General features: G+C 41.1%; 1 protein-coding gene across 1 annotated transcript in view; it reads left to right on the forward strand.

Moving 5' to 3' along the window:
- Positions 1-17,614, forward strand: part of CNTNAP4 (contactin associated protein family member 4) — a 236,478-nt gene that overhangs the window by 150,047 nt on the left and 68,817 nt on the right. Inside the window, exons 9-11 of the mRNA XM_024555910.4 lie at positions 3,008-3,157; positions 8,580-8,751; positions 15,952-16,058. Of these exons, the coding sequence (XP_024411678.2) occupies positions 3,008-3,157; positions 8,580-8,751; positions 15,952-16,058 (429 nt within the window). The remainder of the gene's footprint in view (positions 1-3,007; positions 3,158-8,579; positions 8,752-15,951; positions 16,059-17,614) is intronic.

The following is a 17,614-nucleotide window of genomic DNA, read 5'->3' on the forward strand; positions in this document are numbered from 1 at the left end:
AAACACACAGCACCTGTTATGAGTCATAGTTCAATAAAAATAAAACTGTCATTACTATTAGTGCATTATTATACCAACAACACCCCCCTCCCGCAAAGTCAAAAATGAGCAGTGTTGGGAGCAGTGCCCTAGAATTAGCATTTAGTTACCTAACATCACAAACTAGAAAGAAACACAGGTTCTGTGATTCCTCCTTTTCCTTTCCTGCTTTTGCAAGCTCTTGAAAGGGGCTCACTTCTCATCCCACCTAAAAATGGGAAGGAGTAATATATTTAAAAAAATAGAATCTGATTTTGAAATGATCCCTTCATTATGGAGAGTTAGGTGAAATGAATTAAACAAGTCCTTCATTATTTACTTTGAGTAATAAATCCATTGACAGGTAATAAATCCCCTCATTGTGAGTGAATGACAGACATCTATCACCAGTGAGGCTGGGGAATAACTTTCTGAAGGTTTCCCCACAAACACAGCACGACTTCATGACCTGCTAGCTGGGGAGATAGGCACATTTAACTGTGTCAGACAACTGAGTGGCTGTCTTCGAAGACTTTTGTTCTCCATGTAAATTGGATTCCATATGGACAAAAAGTTCCTGAGCCTATGACTTAGGCCCACTGGGTACCTAGCCCAGTGGTCACCTGGGAGCCCTGCTACCCAGAGAGTGGTCCCCGAGCGAACAGGTTCAACACAACTCTCGTTACCCAGAAGGGGCTAAAAATGGAGAGGCAGCTCTTAGAAATGGCTATAGCAATATCTAAACATATGATCAGCGGGCCTGTATTTTACTATGTCTTACTTAATTTCTTAGTTAATTCACTTTGAGTGAATTTTGTAAAAGCATCTGTCTGCAGTAGATCGGAAAAGAAAATGTCCATCACCACAGGTAGTTTGAGAAGCCCTGTCCTGGACCAACGGAATGCCTACCGTGAAGTAGCAGGAGTAAAGTCGTGCACACAGGCACACCGGCACACTGGTGCCTCAAAGGAGGGTGGAGGGAGACAGGCGCTGTGGGACAGGGAGAGAGGGAAGCGCGCCTGCGACGTAAAACTCAATGCAGGGACTTTCACTCCAAACGTGTTCTCATAGAGGAAGCACTGGATGACTAATCTGGGACATTTGATTTATTTTAGTCCAATATCATACCACCATCAGGGACTCTATAACTCTATTCAGCCGTCCATTTCAGAGTCTACTCATAGAAAATATGTCTAAAAGTATCTAACTTGCCTTCTTCATTTTTCGCTTTTTAGGTCTTTCTCATTATCTTTTACAAACCAAAACCAAGCTGGGTCTTTGAAACTCTTTTTGCTTCATGGATGTAAAGGAAAAATGAGCTTTAGAGCCCAGGATGGGATTTGTGTTATATATCCTAAACGAGTCCAGGCAAAGAGCTTCATCACCTAAGGGAGCTTCTATGCATTTTCGCTCTGAAAGCTTGTATAGCTGGGGAAATAAATTGCACATAATATCAGAGGAGCGACCCATGACCTTTGGGTTTAATAGAGTACTTACAGTTTGGTTTGCTAATTTGACCTGCAGAATCACACAGAGTTGACTATATAGGAGATGTGACGCTTACTGGAAAACCCACAACAGAGGTGCTCTCAATCCCACCTGCCTGCGAGTGGCAGACGTCCCTCCGTGTGAGCGGGAAAGTCTGCACCCTCTCGCAGAGCCACAGCACTGGGGCTGCTCTAGGAGGGCCAGGGGCAATAAAAAACCGTGATTTTTAGTTAAAGCAACTTCTGATTGTGTATATAAACTTGGAAAATACAGGACAATATTTAAAAATGAATAAAAACAACCACAATTTAACTTCATGCAAAATTACTGTCTATTTTAGGAATATTTCCTATCAATCCTTTCCCTTATTCATATAAAAATTAGGACTATAATTAGCATGGTATATAGAGACTCGATTCTCATTATTTGCAATAGTTATGTTCTATAAAGTTGACATGAACACCAAATTAGCAAATGCTGAACCATTGCTCCTAGGGCCTCTGGTCACATTTTGGTCAACCAATCATACATAGTCTTTTTTTATGTGTGATTCTGTTTAAAGACACCTTGTTTTTTTTATTTGTACATATAAACATATGTGTATCTTTGATTCATTAACATGGAGGTCACGGCCAACAGCAATATATTGCCTGAATGAAGCTGATCTAACATGCATAGGCACAGCGTAGCCTTCACAGACAGAATTCCATCGCTTTGCTCAAGGGCCTTTGAAACATTAAAATCACCAACGAAAACACAAAAATATGAGAAAACCTGTTTACATTAGAGAGCTGAAACTAGAAGCATCGCCTTGTTTGACTTCGGCTGTAAACAGGCGCATCAGTCTCTGCTCTACTTCTCTGAATGACTCCGAGGGTGCCCCAAGTGTTGATTTTGGGGTTGCAAATAAATTATAGCAAGTAGGTGAATTTGCAGAGATGGAACCCGCAAATGATGAGGATTAACTGGGGAAATAGGGTTTTGCATACTGCTTTATTTTTTAACTTTTCCTTATACTCGTAAACTTTTAGTATTCATTGTAGTCTCTCCAAATATTTTGTAATGATTGACTTGATATACTTTGCTCAGTATTCTATAATATTATAAAAATGATTACATTCAAGAGTTCCGAAGCAGAAAAATCATTTTATCTGTGCTCTTCCCAAGCCCCTCCCTTTAAAAGCTAAATTACATGATAGAAGCTGAAAATTGGTCCATGCCAAATAATTGAAAGATTTTAACCATTTAGGATGGTTTGAATTTGGAAATTTTGTTCTTTCTATTTAGGCCCTAAGAAAGGAAGATAATAATGCACATTTTCCCCACGGAGGGTGCTGATTCTCCACTTGCCTCCTTTTCCTCTCCTCCTTTTTCTATGTCTTTAATAACGGATGTGCGTGTCATACTGAATTGAGTGGTGTACACATTACTGTTTCTCATCAACTGTTTATACTGTTCTCTGTTGAGACGTAACTCTTGTAGCTGATTTTATCTCCCCCAGGTGTTGGATTGAATGATGGACAGTGGCATTCCGTCTCCTTATCTGCCAAAAGGAATCACCTGAGCGTGATGGTGGATGGCCAGGTGGCCTCTGCTGCTGCCCTCCTGGGGCCTGAGCAGGTTTATTCAGGGGGCACCTATTATTTTGGAGGTAAGAGAAGAGGCGGGACCATATGGGCAATCGAACCGTATTTGCAGTTACTACCTCTGTGTCTTGGGGATGCCATCACGTTGTACCTGCGTCCACACTATGGATGGAATGATGTCTCACTGTCTTTGAACATGGAAATGTTGAATGGGGCAGATGACAAAGTATGACCTAAAGTGTATTTATTTCAGGTGAACTTATGTTTACAGTTTCTACAAGGAGATTGATTGAAATTAGGCCAGCCTCTTCACTTCTTACTTTCAAACTTTGTTTTATTTCCTAATATTAAATGGTCCTTATGTGTCTTTTTTTCTGAATTAATGGGCTGGTTTTATTGCAATATTTTCCTGATTGCACCTCTTAGCATCTCTGGAGCATCCTCATTGCTTTCCTACTGCCCATTATAGAAGGGCAATATTATGCCGCTGGACAAAATGATCTAACTTAATTAGCCATAGAAACCTCTTCTTGGTGTGGAGTAATAGTGCACTAACGGATGTATTTGATGAGACTTGGGCAGCAGCCTTCAATGCCAGGCCGCTTCTCCTAGAGAACAATAACAGTGAGACATTTACTTGTCCAGTGGATGTTTGATTGAGCCAAAAGCTTGGAAAGGAAACCTTGAAAATGGAAATGAACGCTGAAAATTAAAATAAAATGTTATTTGCCTTTAGAAAGGTAAAGTAAAACTATTAGTGAGATTTATTTCTAATCACGACTTGAGGTGTTTCTTATTGTTATTTCAGTTTAATTAAAAAAATTATTTATTTGTTTTTAGAGAGATGGGGGGAGGGAGAAAAAGAAAGAGAAACACTGATTGTTTGCCTTTCATACGCGCCCCAACAGGGGACCGAACCCACCACCCAGCACGTGCCCTGACCAGGAATCGAACTGGCGATCTTTCACTTCATGGGACAACATCCAAGCAACTGAGCCATGCCAGTTAGGGCATATTGTTATTTTAAATTTTAATTGTTACTTCTGTTTAGAATCACTTTTGAATTTGATGGAAAGCCCAATTTTTACTAATCATCAATTATCCCCCATTCCCTTCTCCACCACCCGTTACCCCCACCATGCCCCTTGGCAGTCACCACACTGTTGTTCATGTCCGTGAGTTTTCCTCTTTTTTTCTTTTTTTGCCCCATCCCTGCACGCCCCTCATCACTGGCGATGGACGGAGACTTGAGGTGGTGAACACACAATACAGTGTACGGACGATGTGTTGTACAATCGTGTGCCTGAAACCCATACAATTTTGTTAACCAGTGTCTCTCCAATATATTCAGTAAAAAGGAGAAAAGTGAAATACAGATTCCTTTCTAAGAGTTGACAGTAAGCCCACAGATCATGAATCATTCACCTGATAGGAAAAACAGCCCAGCAAACAAAACCCCTATGTAATCTATCACTGTGATTGTGCCAACAATCTTAAAAGATACAAATTCTTCCTTTAGTAAGGGTTCTACATTTCTTTAAAAAAACTTTTTTATTTATTGATTTTAGAGAGTGAGCAAGGAAGGGAGAGAAAGGGAGAGAGAAACACTGATTTATTGTTCCACTTATTTATGCATTCATTGGTTGATTCTCGCATGTACCCTGATGGGGGATCACACCCGCAACCTTGGCGTATTGGGGTGACACCCTGACTCACTGAACTACCTGGCCAGGGCAGATTTGTACACCTCTGAACCAAGTTGTTTATAAAGCCTGATGGAATATATGATTGGTTGTGTGGTGATCCACAGGAACACATTCCTTTAAGGGATATAAGATGTATAGACCAACTTAACCAAGAGCTTTCACTTCAAAGGAAGAGATTTAGAAACACTAACAGAGATAAGGAAAAAAAACAAGCGTATTGTCAAATGATGCAAAAAAATGATTAAAATAATGGGCTGGATAAAAGTGTAAATCATGAAAATAGAATCATCATTCTTAAAGTATTTTACATCCATGTTCAGATGTAACGATGACTACCTATTTTTTGTAGAAATTTTTATTGGTTTTATTCACACTCCTAATATTTTATGGTGAAATAGATCACATGTGCACCCTGTAATATTGTTTTTCTTATGATTCATATGATATACACCATTATATTTAAATTAACTTTGAATTTGTGGGTAGTTCTAGATTTACCAAAAAGTTGCAGAGACGTACAGGGCCTTTTTGCATGCCCACACCCAGCTTCCTCTGTCCTCCACCTCTGACACAATCTACACGATTTAAAGAGCGCTAATTATTTTTGGAAGAACACCGTCTACACATTCATATCCCAGCTTCAGAAAGATAGTGTCACCAACACCCATTTGTCCTTCCAGGATCCTATCCCTTCACCTCCCCAGGTGAACACTGTCTTGATTTTGGGATCTATTTTTTCCCTCTTTATGATTTGACACCTATTAAGGGGGTTCTAAGTTTTTGAACTGTGTACTGTGGAAGCTTCCGCAGTAAATTTCCAACTTTGGCATTTTTAAAAAAATAACCAATCTTAAGTTTACTTAGGTATCTCTGTTTATTCCCTCATCTTCTCAGTTGCTACCCTTCAGTGCCAGAATATGTTCGACCTGGCATGAGGTTCTGGTCACTATATACATGGCCTGCAAACTCCAGCGCTCCCTAATGTTTCCAGGGCTGGGAGCGAGGGGCCAAAAGAAAGCAGAAGGCCTTTTGCTGTTCTGCCTCCTCCTCCCAGCCTCACGCCTCCAGGACCTGGTAGAGGCGGTCCATCGCTCCAGAAGCCCACTTAGGGCTGGTGGGCTGGGAATTCTGGGTTCTGGGAGTGCACTGGATAGTGGGGAGAAGGGTCCACATGGGCACATCACCTTACTTTGTGGCTGGATGAGGGCTAGACTAATGTCCCCTAAAATGCAGGACTGGCACAGGGGCCCTGCTGGCCTGAGTGAGACTGGCAATGGGGTGACCAGTCGTCCCCAGTTTTAGCACTGAAAGCTCGGAGTCCTGGGAACACCCCTCCCCCAGAGCAAACTGTGACAGATGGTCACCCTAGAAAACCTTCTGGTCTGTGTACATGAGAGTTCCCTTTATTAGTAGGTGGTTCTACCTAGGTGGAAGGCATTTCTCAGGTAGTTCATTCTTCAGCCAGTTTATCTTCAACTAAGTAAATATCCCATGTTCTGAGACACTTCCCATCAGTCCTCAGCAAATGGTCAGTCTAACCTGGCCTCAGTGCCCCCCTCTGAAGGCACAGTCTATTCCAACAGCCTGGGGTGCATCTCCGTTCTGTGTCTGTCTTGGGAGTGACAGCCATGTTGGGAGAGTGGGCTGCTCCTGAACTTGCAGCGCTCTTCATGATCCACGCCCAACTCCACCATCTGTCCGTCATTTTTTACTTTTTTTAGCCCCCTCCCTCAAATATATGTTTTTCTAAAAGTCAAACTGCATTCAGCTTTTTATCATTTATAAATTATACATTTTAAATCTGGTTCTCCAGATTAACTTCTGTATATTCCCCTATGCAATCTTTGTGCCGTTGCCTAACACACTCCGTGGCACGAGCGAGAGATACCGAACCGTGTGCAGAATTCACATGCCCCTGCTCGTGTGGGTCAGACATGATCCATCCGCTGAGCTGGCTGCATCACCACGGAGTCAACCCGACATCCCACTCTGGCTCGGTGACACACAGTGATAATTTATCTGTCATCCTTGTAGCTGTTTAATATGCTGACTGCCTCTAGTAACGGATCCATCCATTAATTCTGCATTAAGTGTTTCCCAGAAATCTTCAAGTTTTAGAACTTTCATTTCAAATGGGTTCACTGCTGAAATTCTCTCTGCCATTGCATTGCATTAACTTGTGGGTGCCTGTTATCACAGACTAATGAGACTAACCTGCCTCGAACCCGTCTTTGTTCTTAGCCTCCTTGCTATTAAATATAGCGGCTAGGAATGTGAAATGCCTCGTGGCATGAGCGTGTGCTTTCTGTAAAGTTCCAGGATCTTTTCTTGTGACTACAAGTTTTCTTCGTTTTGTTTCCTCCAGGCATGTTGCACCGTTCATTTTATTTTGAAATAGTTTGAAATGTGTCAGGAAACACCATCTGGAGAGAAGGAGATTAGCAGAGCTGCTTGTGTTCCCGGCATATTGTAGTTGCCCCGTATATTATCGAACTATTATCCTTTCTGTTTTTATTTTAACATTCTTAATTGGTTAATAAGTCATCCAGAAAACATATAAAGATACGGCAACCGTGTCCTGTACCATGGAAGTAATTTAAACACGGAAGATGTGAATTGTGCTGTGTGTTATAAATTGATACTCAAAGAGCTTTCTTACCTTTTCTTGATAAATTAAATTTGAAACTTCACTTTCTCCATTGGTTAAACTTTAACATTTCAAGTGTCTGATAATAGTTTTGAATATGAATCTGGCCTCGAATTGCCATGTAAATGCATTTTGTTAGGAAAACAAAGCAATAAAAGTAAATATCCGCAGTCAAAATATTTAATTATACTAGAAATTCCCAGGTAGAAAACTGGCATGAATTGTACAGAATTAGGAAGTTGCTGGTTCATTTCTTATTCTTTGAAATTGTAACTGTGGTTGACAACCATAACGGCAAAGAAAGATTAATGAAAAATGCATAAGTATAATATGTGTGTTCATACTCCATAAAATTATTTATTTCACTTGGATAGAGAAACACTTAGAACATCATTAAATCCCAGACAATAATGGTCAGTATTATAGTTCTTTGTTATTTAAATAATTAGTAACAGGTCTTAGATAAATGTTAGAAAAAAATCAATATAAAAGAACATTTTTTTCTGAGGCAAAGTATAAATAAAACCGAACAGTGAAATGTTTTCACATTAAGCCATTATGATTTATTAAAATGCATGTATAAATGGCTCTTGTATATACATTAAAATAATGTATTTAATTAAATAAAGTAGTTGGTAACTTTATTTCAAGTTAATATAACTTCTTTTCCAAATAGGTAGCTTTAAATACAAAAGTATTTCACCTCTATTGATTTATTTATCTTTTCTTATCTACAGTGCACATTTTCATCCTTTCTATTCTTTTTGTGTCCCAAAAGACTAAGTCCCTGTATTTAAATTATATATAATTTAATACTGCTGACTAACATGTTTAGGATTCTGGGCTAATACAGGTATGATTTTAAAATTTGAATTGTCAGTAACCTTGCACGTAACTGTTGTAACAGCAGTAATTTCCTATGAATTCTATGATGCTAAAGGGAAATACTTTGCATAAATTGAAATTTATAATTTTAGGGCAAAGTAATGGTACCTGCAATGGGCTTTTTTCTCCCTCTATTAATTTAATAAAATAATCAAATGCTTATTTTATTTATTTTAATGAAGTATTCTATGATACTGAATTCCTACTCCTATGATACATCCTGGATTTACTTTGTTTTGTGTTTATCAGGTTGTCCTGACAACAGCTTTGGATCCAAATGTAAAAATCCCCTTGGTGGATTTCAGGGATGTATGAGGCACATTTCTATCAGTGCCAAAGCGGTGGATCTGATTTCCATTCAGCAGGGGTCCCTTGGGAACTTCAGTGACCTTCAGATAGACTCCTGTGGGATCACAGACAGGTAGGGACCATCTCCTGTGTCTTGTCAAATGTTTGGAGGCAGATTAAAATGTATGTATAAAACAAACATTTTTTCTCTTGTTCCTATCGTCATCTTTTCCATGGGAAATGAATGATCATATTCATACTAGAAGTAAGAAAAATATACCTTCAGTTTTATATTTCATATTTGCAGTGATCCAATTTAGACAGAAAACCTGTGGCCATGCAGTTTATCTGGACACATGCTACCAGTTTGTAAAAGATAGTGTTGATGCTGCTGTAGTCTTAGGTGGGTATAAATGTGTCAAAATTGTATCACTAAATTCAATAGCTTAGGATACTTGAGCAGTCACACTGACCATCAGGTACCAAAAAATCAGAGTCCTATTTGGCCAGTTATCAAACTCTCTTTGCTCCCTGACAGCTGAGTAATGTTGTCAGAGGCGCAGAACTTTAACTGGTTGCTGTGCTCCTAACGGGCACCTTCAAAAACCCATCACTCCCTTCCCTGCAGGGCATGGAAGGAACCCGTCCTCAGGGAAGCCTGCAGCGTGGTGGGCCGAGGTGTACAGCTGCCCCCGTAGTTGCAGTAGGGACTCCGGTGCAGGGCATGGCAGCGCACGACTTCGGAGTTGGCTGCAGAGGGCAAGCAACTTTGAGAATGGTAATTGAGAGTTAGTAATTTAGAAGTATTTTTAGGCATGATCCAGTTTAGCCAAATAATTTTTTTAGTCAGATTTTAGAAAACTATACCCTATGACAAACTTAGCCCCTGCCCTAAGGAGAGTCATATATTTCAAATAAATTCATAAATTCTGAATTTTAAAAATAACTTTTTATTTGTAGGAAACATTTTATGAGGACAAACACTCATCTATTTTTGATAGACCATTTACTCTGTCAGTGTCTGCTGGTCCTATTTTGAACACTAATAGGCATTGTTATATCATTAAAAAATTATAATCTTATTTAAAAATGAATTAGAGAGCATTATTTCTTTTCTATGAATACACATTTGTTTGTTTAACCCCATTTGAGGATAAAACAGTTCTTTCTATAATAAAAGATGATATGTAAAGGGAGAATTTAGACAGTAAACGTCAGTTGGCTTGATTTGGGGATTAAATGAGCTTTTCCACGGCTGCAACTCTACCAGCTCTGGAACCTTAATCCCGGTTTTGAGGAGGGTTAGGGCTCCCTGGACCTGCTACCTTAGGACGGCTCGCTCTCAGAGACAGGGAGCCGCCCCTCTGATGGGTAGCAGCCATCCGAGACCAGTGAGGTGGTTCATTCACCCACCCATGAGTGACAGTCACGTTGACCGCCTCAGACTGCGGGAAATTCTTTGGGTACAAGCAGGCCCATCCTTCTCCTCTGTGGTTGATTTGGAGCTGCTGTTTACCCTTGAGTCCATGCTGCCTGCTTTCTGCAGGTACACGCTTGTAAAATAGAATAAGATACAGCACAGTTGGAGAATATAAGGTTTCAATATCACACCTTAAAAAGACTTCAGAAATAGTGAGCTAATTTTGCAGAAGTCTTGACTGTGCATTTTCTTAAAGAAAAACCATCTCTCAGTGACCAGAGCGATCTTACAAAGCTAGCAAGATTTACATTTGTATACCTATTAAATTCCCAAGCTATCGTTTTCTTATGCTCATAAGAAAAAATATGTATAATTATCCTTTGGTGTCTGTGGAGGATTGGCTCCAATACCTCTGCAGATAAGCAGAGTCCGCGGGTGCTTGTAGAACGGCGTAGCATTTGTACGTGACCTACGCACCTCCTCCCCTATGCTTTAAATCATCTCTAAATTACTTCAAATAACTTATACAATGTAATGCTATGAAAATAGTTGTTATACTATATAATTTGGGGAATAAAGGGGAAAAGTCTGTATGTGTTCAATACACATGCAACCATCATAGGCCTAACTGCATAGTACACATCAGCACCAAGGTAACCTTCCCCCCTGAATATTTTCCATCCCTGTTTGGTTGTATCCACGGATACAGAACCAGTGGATGCAGACGGCTGGTTCAGTTCATTTATTCAAATCAACTCATTTATTTTGGTCTTACATGCTGTACCCATTGACATAGCTTCCAAAGCATTAGTAAAGAGTCTTTTAAAAATAAATCTGTGTGCTAGCTATGCTAAGCACCTAACATGAACTGGTATTTATTTATTGTTTACTTTATGTTTTATTTTAGAAGTTTTATTGAAATAGGAAAAGGATAAACTGGAAAGGGATACAGGAGAAAGAAAGAAGTGATTTGGCAGAGTATCAAAAATATTTTCCAATATCTTTCAAGCAGACGTCTAGATTCTAAGTCTTTTAGTATCTCCGAGGAGCCGTTGAGATGACGAATAAGAATACATGCACATTTTAAAAGAGCATTTGTTCATGTTTGGAAATAATGAAATGAGAGACTTGATTTTTTAAAAAAATTGCAAAATGCAAGAAAGTGTAAAGAAGTCATAAAATCGTCCATATCCTCATTGTAAGCCATCCATTGTTACACAAGCATTTTACATAGTTATCTTCCCACACACTCACACACAAAATAAAAAACAAAATGCAGGATAAAAAGCTATTCCTATTCCAGGAATAGTTTATGTTAATATATATTCATTTATCACAAAAGCATCTACAATCACATGAAAAAGCATGATATATCTGTGAGAATTTTATTCAATTCACAAGTAAATCTTAGTGATTTTAGAAATTGGTTGTGTTTAAAGTAACTTTACACTCTCCCTGAATTAGTATTTAAATTTGTGTGTGTGAACGTGTGTAAAGATGTGTGTATATAAGGGATATAGAAAGATGTTACACATGACAGGTGTGTGAGTGTGTAAGAATGGTGTGTGTGTGTGTGTATGTGTGTGGGTTAACGTGTGAGCAGTAGATGATTGTGTGGTCATTCGTGCAAGGACGTAAGGAACTTTGGATATGTGAGTGAGTTTATGAGTGTGTATGTGGGTGTGAGACTGTGCAGTGACTACATTCTTAAATTAATTTTAAATTAACTAATGTGTATTTAAAGTAACCCACACAAATCCCTTAGAACCTGTTCTAAGTTGTAGTTGTTTCTCACAAACACGGAGAGGTGCTCGGAGAGGCCGGCCAGCACGGCAGGGCTACGCGGCAGAGCCCGGCATCTGCTCCCTAGCCCGGTCCCAGGAAGGCCCTGCCACTTCTGCCGGCCCTGCCACGCAGCCCTGGCTGCACAGTAGCATTTGCTGGGTTACTGATCAACCACTGTGTAACAAGCACAAAATTTAACGGCTTAATAAATCTCAGTGAAAAACAGGAACATTAAGATCTATTTTAAAATTTGACAGGAACTAAAACAGTGTAGTTCTTTTTTACTGTAACTAACTGTAAATTAGGTCAAAGCTATATACAATGGTGTACACACATGTATACCCATGTTCACACTCACACATATACAGTTTCTCAACACATGTACACACTCATGTGCTCACCACACACATATCCAAAAGCTCCCTACCATGCACAGTCCTTCTGCACACACCCCTTCTACACACATTCACATCCCTCCTCGCACATAACCCACATGCACGCACACCATAGGCAGGCACACTCTCTCACACATACAGTCTCTACACACTCACTCATAAACTTGTAAGATCATTCCCACACTTACTACACACACATCTTCCTTATGCACAGTCACACTCATTCACACACACACACACACACACACACACTCATTTCCAAACCCTCCCTTGTCCTCTGTGGAAAGGCAGGGGAGGGGGGTACCTGAGGGGTGAGGGCAGGGCTGCAAAGGAAGCTGCTATCCACACCCCTGTCCCTGTCCCTGCCCATGTCCCCCTGTCTTGGCAGAAACCCAAGTGGGGCTGGGGTTAGGGTTGCAGTTGTCAGGGTGTAGATACTTACTGAGTTGCCTGGAACCAAAGTACTTACTGAACAAAAGAAGTCAGTCTGTCTTCTGCCATCAACCATTGAAGAATATTTGCTGATTGAGGGTGGTCCCCATCTCAGCCCTGGCACCACCTACCCTTTCCCGACCGAGGTAAGGCAGAGGGTATGGTGTGTCCCTGGTCTCCAGTAGCAGCTGGGCTGCAGAGACTCCTGACAAACTGAGGCCACTGGGTCACAATGTCCACCACGGCAACCTCCACAGGCCCAGCACCGGGCTCCCCGGCTCGTGGCCTGCGGCCCTCCATCACACTGCTGCCCCAGCCCGCTCCTACCACCCAGTTCCTGGGCTGGTGCCCTCTTCCCTCCAGGCTGGTCCGGGTACCTCCAGGCCCCACACTCCCCCTCCCCTTTCCGAGGAGTGCCTTAAGCCTGCCCTGGGTCCTAATCCCTTGTGCTCACATGGAGTGTTTATTCCCCTGCTGGCAAATGATGGGAAGATTGTGGTGTTATTCTGTCTCCTGATATACTGAAGGTGTGGCTTGTTTCTTTGGAGGAGAAGGGACGGGGCGGTTCTTATCAGTGTCATGGTTTTGAGGAAGGATATGCGATTTGAAATCAGTGTTCACCGTTATCCTAGGACCCATAGGCACCTACCATATTTTTCGGACTATAAGACTCACTTTTCCCCGCAAATTTGGGAGGAAATGGGGGTGGATCTTACAGTCTGAATGTAGCTTACCTCGCTCACTGGGGTGGTGGGGGGTGGTGGTGAAGCAGGATTTTTTTCCTATTTTCCTCCTCTAAACCCTAGGTGTGTCTTATGGTCCGGTGCATGTTATAGTCCGAAAAATACGGTACCTATTCAGTTTTCCTAAATGTGTAGATTTTTACTTCAATATCATTAATTCCAGCTATGCTTTACATTGTGTCAAAGCGTTTTGAAGTTTACATAGGAATGGACAAGGATAAACCAAAACTGTACATGTCACTTCAGTTTTGGGAATGTTGATGTATGCATTAGTTCAAGTTCACAAGCAATGCAAATAATGATGGAGAGGCCTAAGGAAAAGGCTAGAGAAAGTGGGTTGATGTTTTCCTTTGCCTTGGAATAACTAGTGAGGAGAAAAGTGCAATACCATTGTTTACAACATTTAGTGAGAATTAGTACTTCATAGACAATGTAGTTTCCTGCAGGTTACAACTAGTAGTCAAACAAAACTACTATATCATGAATTTAAATAAAACCCACCATTCAGTCTTTCACATTGTAATAAAAATATGTGAAAAGTCAGGTCCGACCAGCAGTCAGGGAAAATGGATTCATATCTTTTCGTAGCAGGTCACTGAGAACAGCACATGGACGACAATATTGCAGGTTCATTCTTCAGAAGTTTAGGCACAGCCGGGCGGGCCGCCCCTCAGAGAGCGGCTTCAGGAGGCCTGTGGGCGGGCGCACTGCTCTGGCCCCTTTAGTCACCAGCTAGGGTTGTTATTTTAATTAAAAAATTTCCTCTCCTAGGTTATTATTGATTTGAAATGCTTAAAATATTAAATACACAGCAAAACATTCTTTGAATGAATTCCTTTGAAACTATAAAATGCTAAAATATGTTTAAACTTAATTGGCATTTATTTATTTTTGAATTTTTTAAAAGGCAGATTGTAAAATGACATGAGTGTTTTGCTTATATATATATATATACACACACACACATATCCATATCCATATACAATGTATATATACATACAAACATATAAATATGTATTTATATCTTTAATTTTTATATATTGAGATTATGAGTTATGTATCTTTTCTAGTGTTTCCTGAATTGTTTGATTTCTGTGCATTGGACATCTATTTTTTTTAATCAGGAAAAATCAATAATATTTTCAATTCAAGTTGGAATAATCCTATAAGCAAAACATGAAATTCCCATCTTTAGTTTTTTAAAGATTTATTTATTTATTTATTTTTAGATAGAGAGGAAGGGAGGGAGAAAGAAAGGGAGAGCAACATCAATGTGTGGTTGCCTGTCACGTGCCCCACACCGGGGACCTGGCCTGCAACCCAGGCATGTGCCCTAGACTGGGAATCGAACCAGCAACCCTTTGGCTCGCAGACCGGCACTCAGTCCACTGAGCCACACCAGCCGGGGCTCCATCTTTAGTTTTAATAAAGGAGATGAAAGAACTGCCATCACAAATATATTCTTGGCAGGTTTTGTAGTTAATTTATTTTTATGTCTGGGATGAATGAGAACATTTAAAGCCTTGGACACAGTGTATCGTTCAGTAATTTTGTTCACTGTGCTCCAAGCCAAAAGGATATATCTACTACTTTCACTTAAAAAGTGGTTCAGTTTATGTCCTAACAATTTAGTAACTCTCTCAAAACTTTATATATATATTTAATATTTTTAATTGCAATTAAAATGAAAAATTTTTAGTTAAAGACAATTAATTATTGAGTAATTGCACATGTTTACTGTTGGGTACTGTGCAGCTTTTCAGAGCGTGGGATCTGACCAGACACTGCCACTCATTTTCTGTTCAGCAGTACTTGACCCAGGTCACCCGGCTAGCGGAGGGACAGTGTATGTTAATCAACTTGTTTTTTATCAACTACTAAAAGTGCAGCTTCTCAGAGATAGGGTATCATTAAAAGGAATGTGTTAGTGTCTAGTGTTCAAATCGAACTACCTCAGACTAGTAAGTCACACATGTTTGACAGATGCTGAGCATGCCTGTATTTCTCTTGAAAACTTCAATGTCCTGGGGGGCCCCTGTGGGCTCAGCTCAGCCTGCTGGAGCACCCCACACAGCGCTTGGTATCTGCGCCTCTCTCATGCACTTCCACAGTCCTGGATGTAGGCACCAGGTGAAAAAACATGTCCCTTTGTCCCACTCCTTCTCTCCTTCTCTCTCTTTTTTTCTTCCTTTAAATACTCAGTGTAGTAAGTCAATATGATTTTGTGATGTTATTTTGTGTAAGCTATTTATACCTCTGGCGATGTATTGAATTAGTGTTGTTACTTAGGGAAAAGAAAGGGCTCTGAAAGAGTAAGACATGTGGAAAATTAAGCAGCCACAAGTACCTGAGAACTGGTTGAAATCTGATGAACGTATTGATCTAAGGTTTAGTGCTGTGATTAAAGTGCTTTAATGACAGACCGAATAACCATTAGTCATGTTGAATTTACTCTTTATGTTACGGTTGGCATTCCTCTTGCACATGACCGTGGACAAGTGATCAATATTTTGTATCTCCGAGTGAAAAACTGTGATGGTGCCTGCACCTTCTTTCAGGTGTTTGCCCAACTACTGTGAGCACGGCGGCGAATGCTCCCAGTCCTGGAGCGCCTTTCACTGCAACTGTGCGGACACCGGCTACAGCGGCGCCACCTGCCACAACTGTAAGCTCTGTGCACCGGCTGCTCGGCCCCTCCCCGGCTTTCTTGTTCCGTGTCCTCGTCATTGCCGTGTGAATGTATGGCCATGTGTGTGCAGCCACATGTTAGAATGTACACTCCTGAGTATTAGCATCCAGCTGATTGCTTTTTTTTATTGTTCAAGTACAGCTGTCTCCAGTTTCACCCCCCCACAGCCCCCCCACCCCCCATCCCCGCCTCCCACCCTCGAACCCACCCCCTTTGGCTTTGTCCATGTGTCTTTTGTACATGCTCCTTGGTGGGCCTTCCCCTAGTTTCCCCCATTATCCCTCTCCCCCTGCCCCTCTGGTTACTGTCGGTTTGTCCTTTAGTTCAGTGTTTCTGGTTATATTTTGCTTGCTTGCTTGTTTTGTTGATTAGGTTCTACTTACAGGTGAGATCATGAAAGACAACTGCCATATGATCCAATTGATTTCTGACTATCCCGAATCATTTAATTCTGGCCACCACCTTAGTAGGTGGGTGCTCTCATTACCCCTCACCTACTCATGAGGCGACAGAGAGAGAGGAATCCCCTTACCCGAGGCTTCCCAAATAGCTGAGCCACAGCAAGGATGTGAGTGCTTGCCCCTCTGCCCCAGGGCCCGGGGTCACTGCCAGCACCCCTTCCCTGTATTGTGAGCCGTGCATTTGCTGAGATGAGCGTTTGTGTGTGTGAGAGATGCATGCTGTCTGTTGTCCAGCTGTTTGGTGCATATGACGCCCCTCCCCCCCCAGGGCGTTACTGGCCGTCATCAGCCTCACCCCTCTTCGCTGCAGGCTGCCCCGTGCCCCGGGCAGACTTGAGATTGGAATCCTGGGCTTCTGGCCATTGGGGCTCCACAAGGGGACTCTGAGAAGCCTTGTTCAGGGCTGCAGCCTGAGTTACTCCTGGGCATCAACTTATGTATCGCCTCCTAAGATCATGAAGAAGTCACGCTCTTTCTGAAGTCACATCTCACTGTCTTCAGAGGCCAAGATATTTGACCCAGGTCACCCAGCTAGCAGAGGGACAGTGTATTTTAATTATCCTCATCCCAAGGTAGCAACTAACTCAAAACAGAAAGCTCAGTGAATGTATTTTGATTGACTAATTATTTGTCTTTAATTGTTATCAACAACTAAGTTTAAATATGAACACAACAGCTCTGAGGAAAAAAACCATATGATGAATAAATAAGGTTTTTTCATCTGTGGCCCACAGTTTGACCTCATCATTGAGTTAGTTTATTAGATTCCGGAACAGGTAGTCCAGTGAAGCTGAAGGTTTTTTGCCAATGACCCTTGTGAGAAATGGGGCCAGGGTGACAAGTTATTTACTAGTTGTTGTGAAGCCAGCCCTGTCTTTAGCATGCATAGGGGGAGGGGCAGGGAGAGGGTCTTTTAAAAAGTCTTATTAAAAATAATACGTTGCACAGTCCCATTATAAAATGTCAAGCAATACACATGAAGCAAAAGTGTACTCTCAATTGCCCTTATCCAATTATGTGACCTTTCTAATATCCATCTTCGCTCCAAAGCTATGTGTAGGTACTGCCAGT

Source organism: Desmodus rotundus, chromosome 12, assembly GCF_022682495.2.
Source record: "Desmodus rotundus isolate HL8 chromosome 12, HLdesRot8A.1, whole genome shotgun sequence".
In the NCBI taxonomy this organism is placed as follows: Eukaryota; Metazoa; Chordata; class Mammalia; order Chiroptera; family Phyllostomidae; genus Desmodus; species Desmodus rotundus.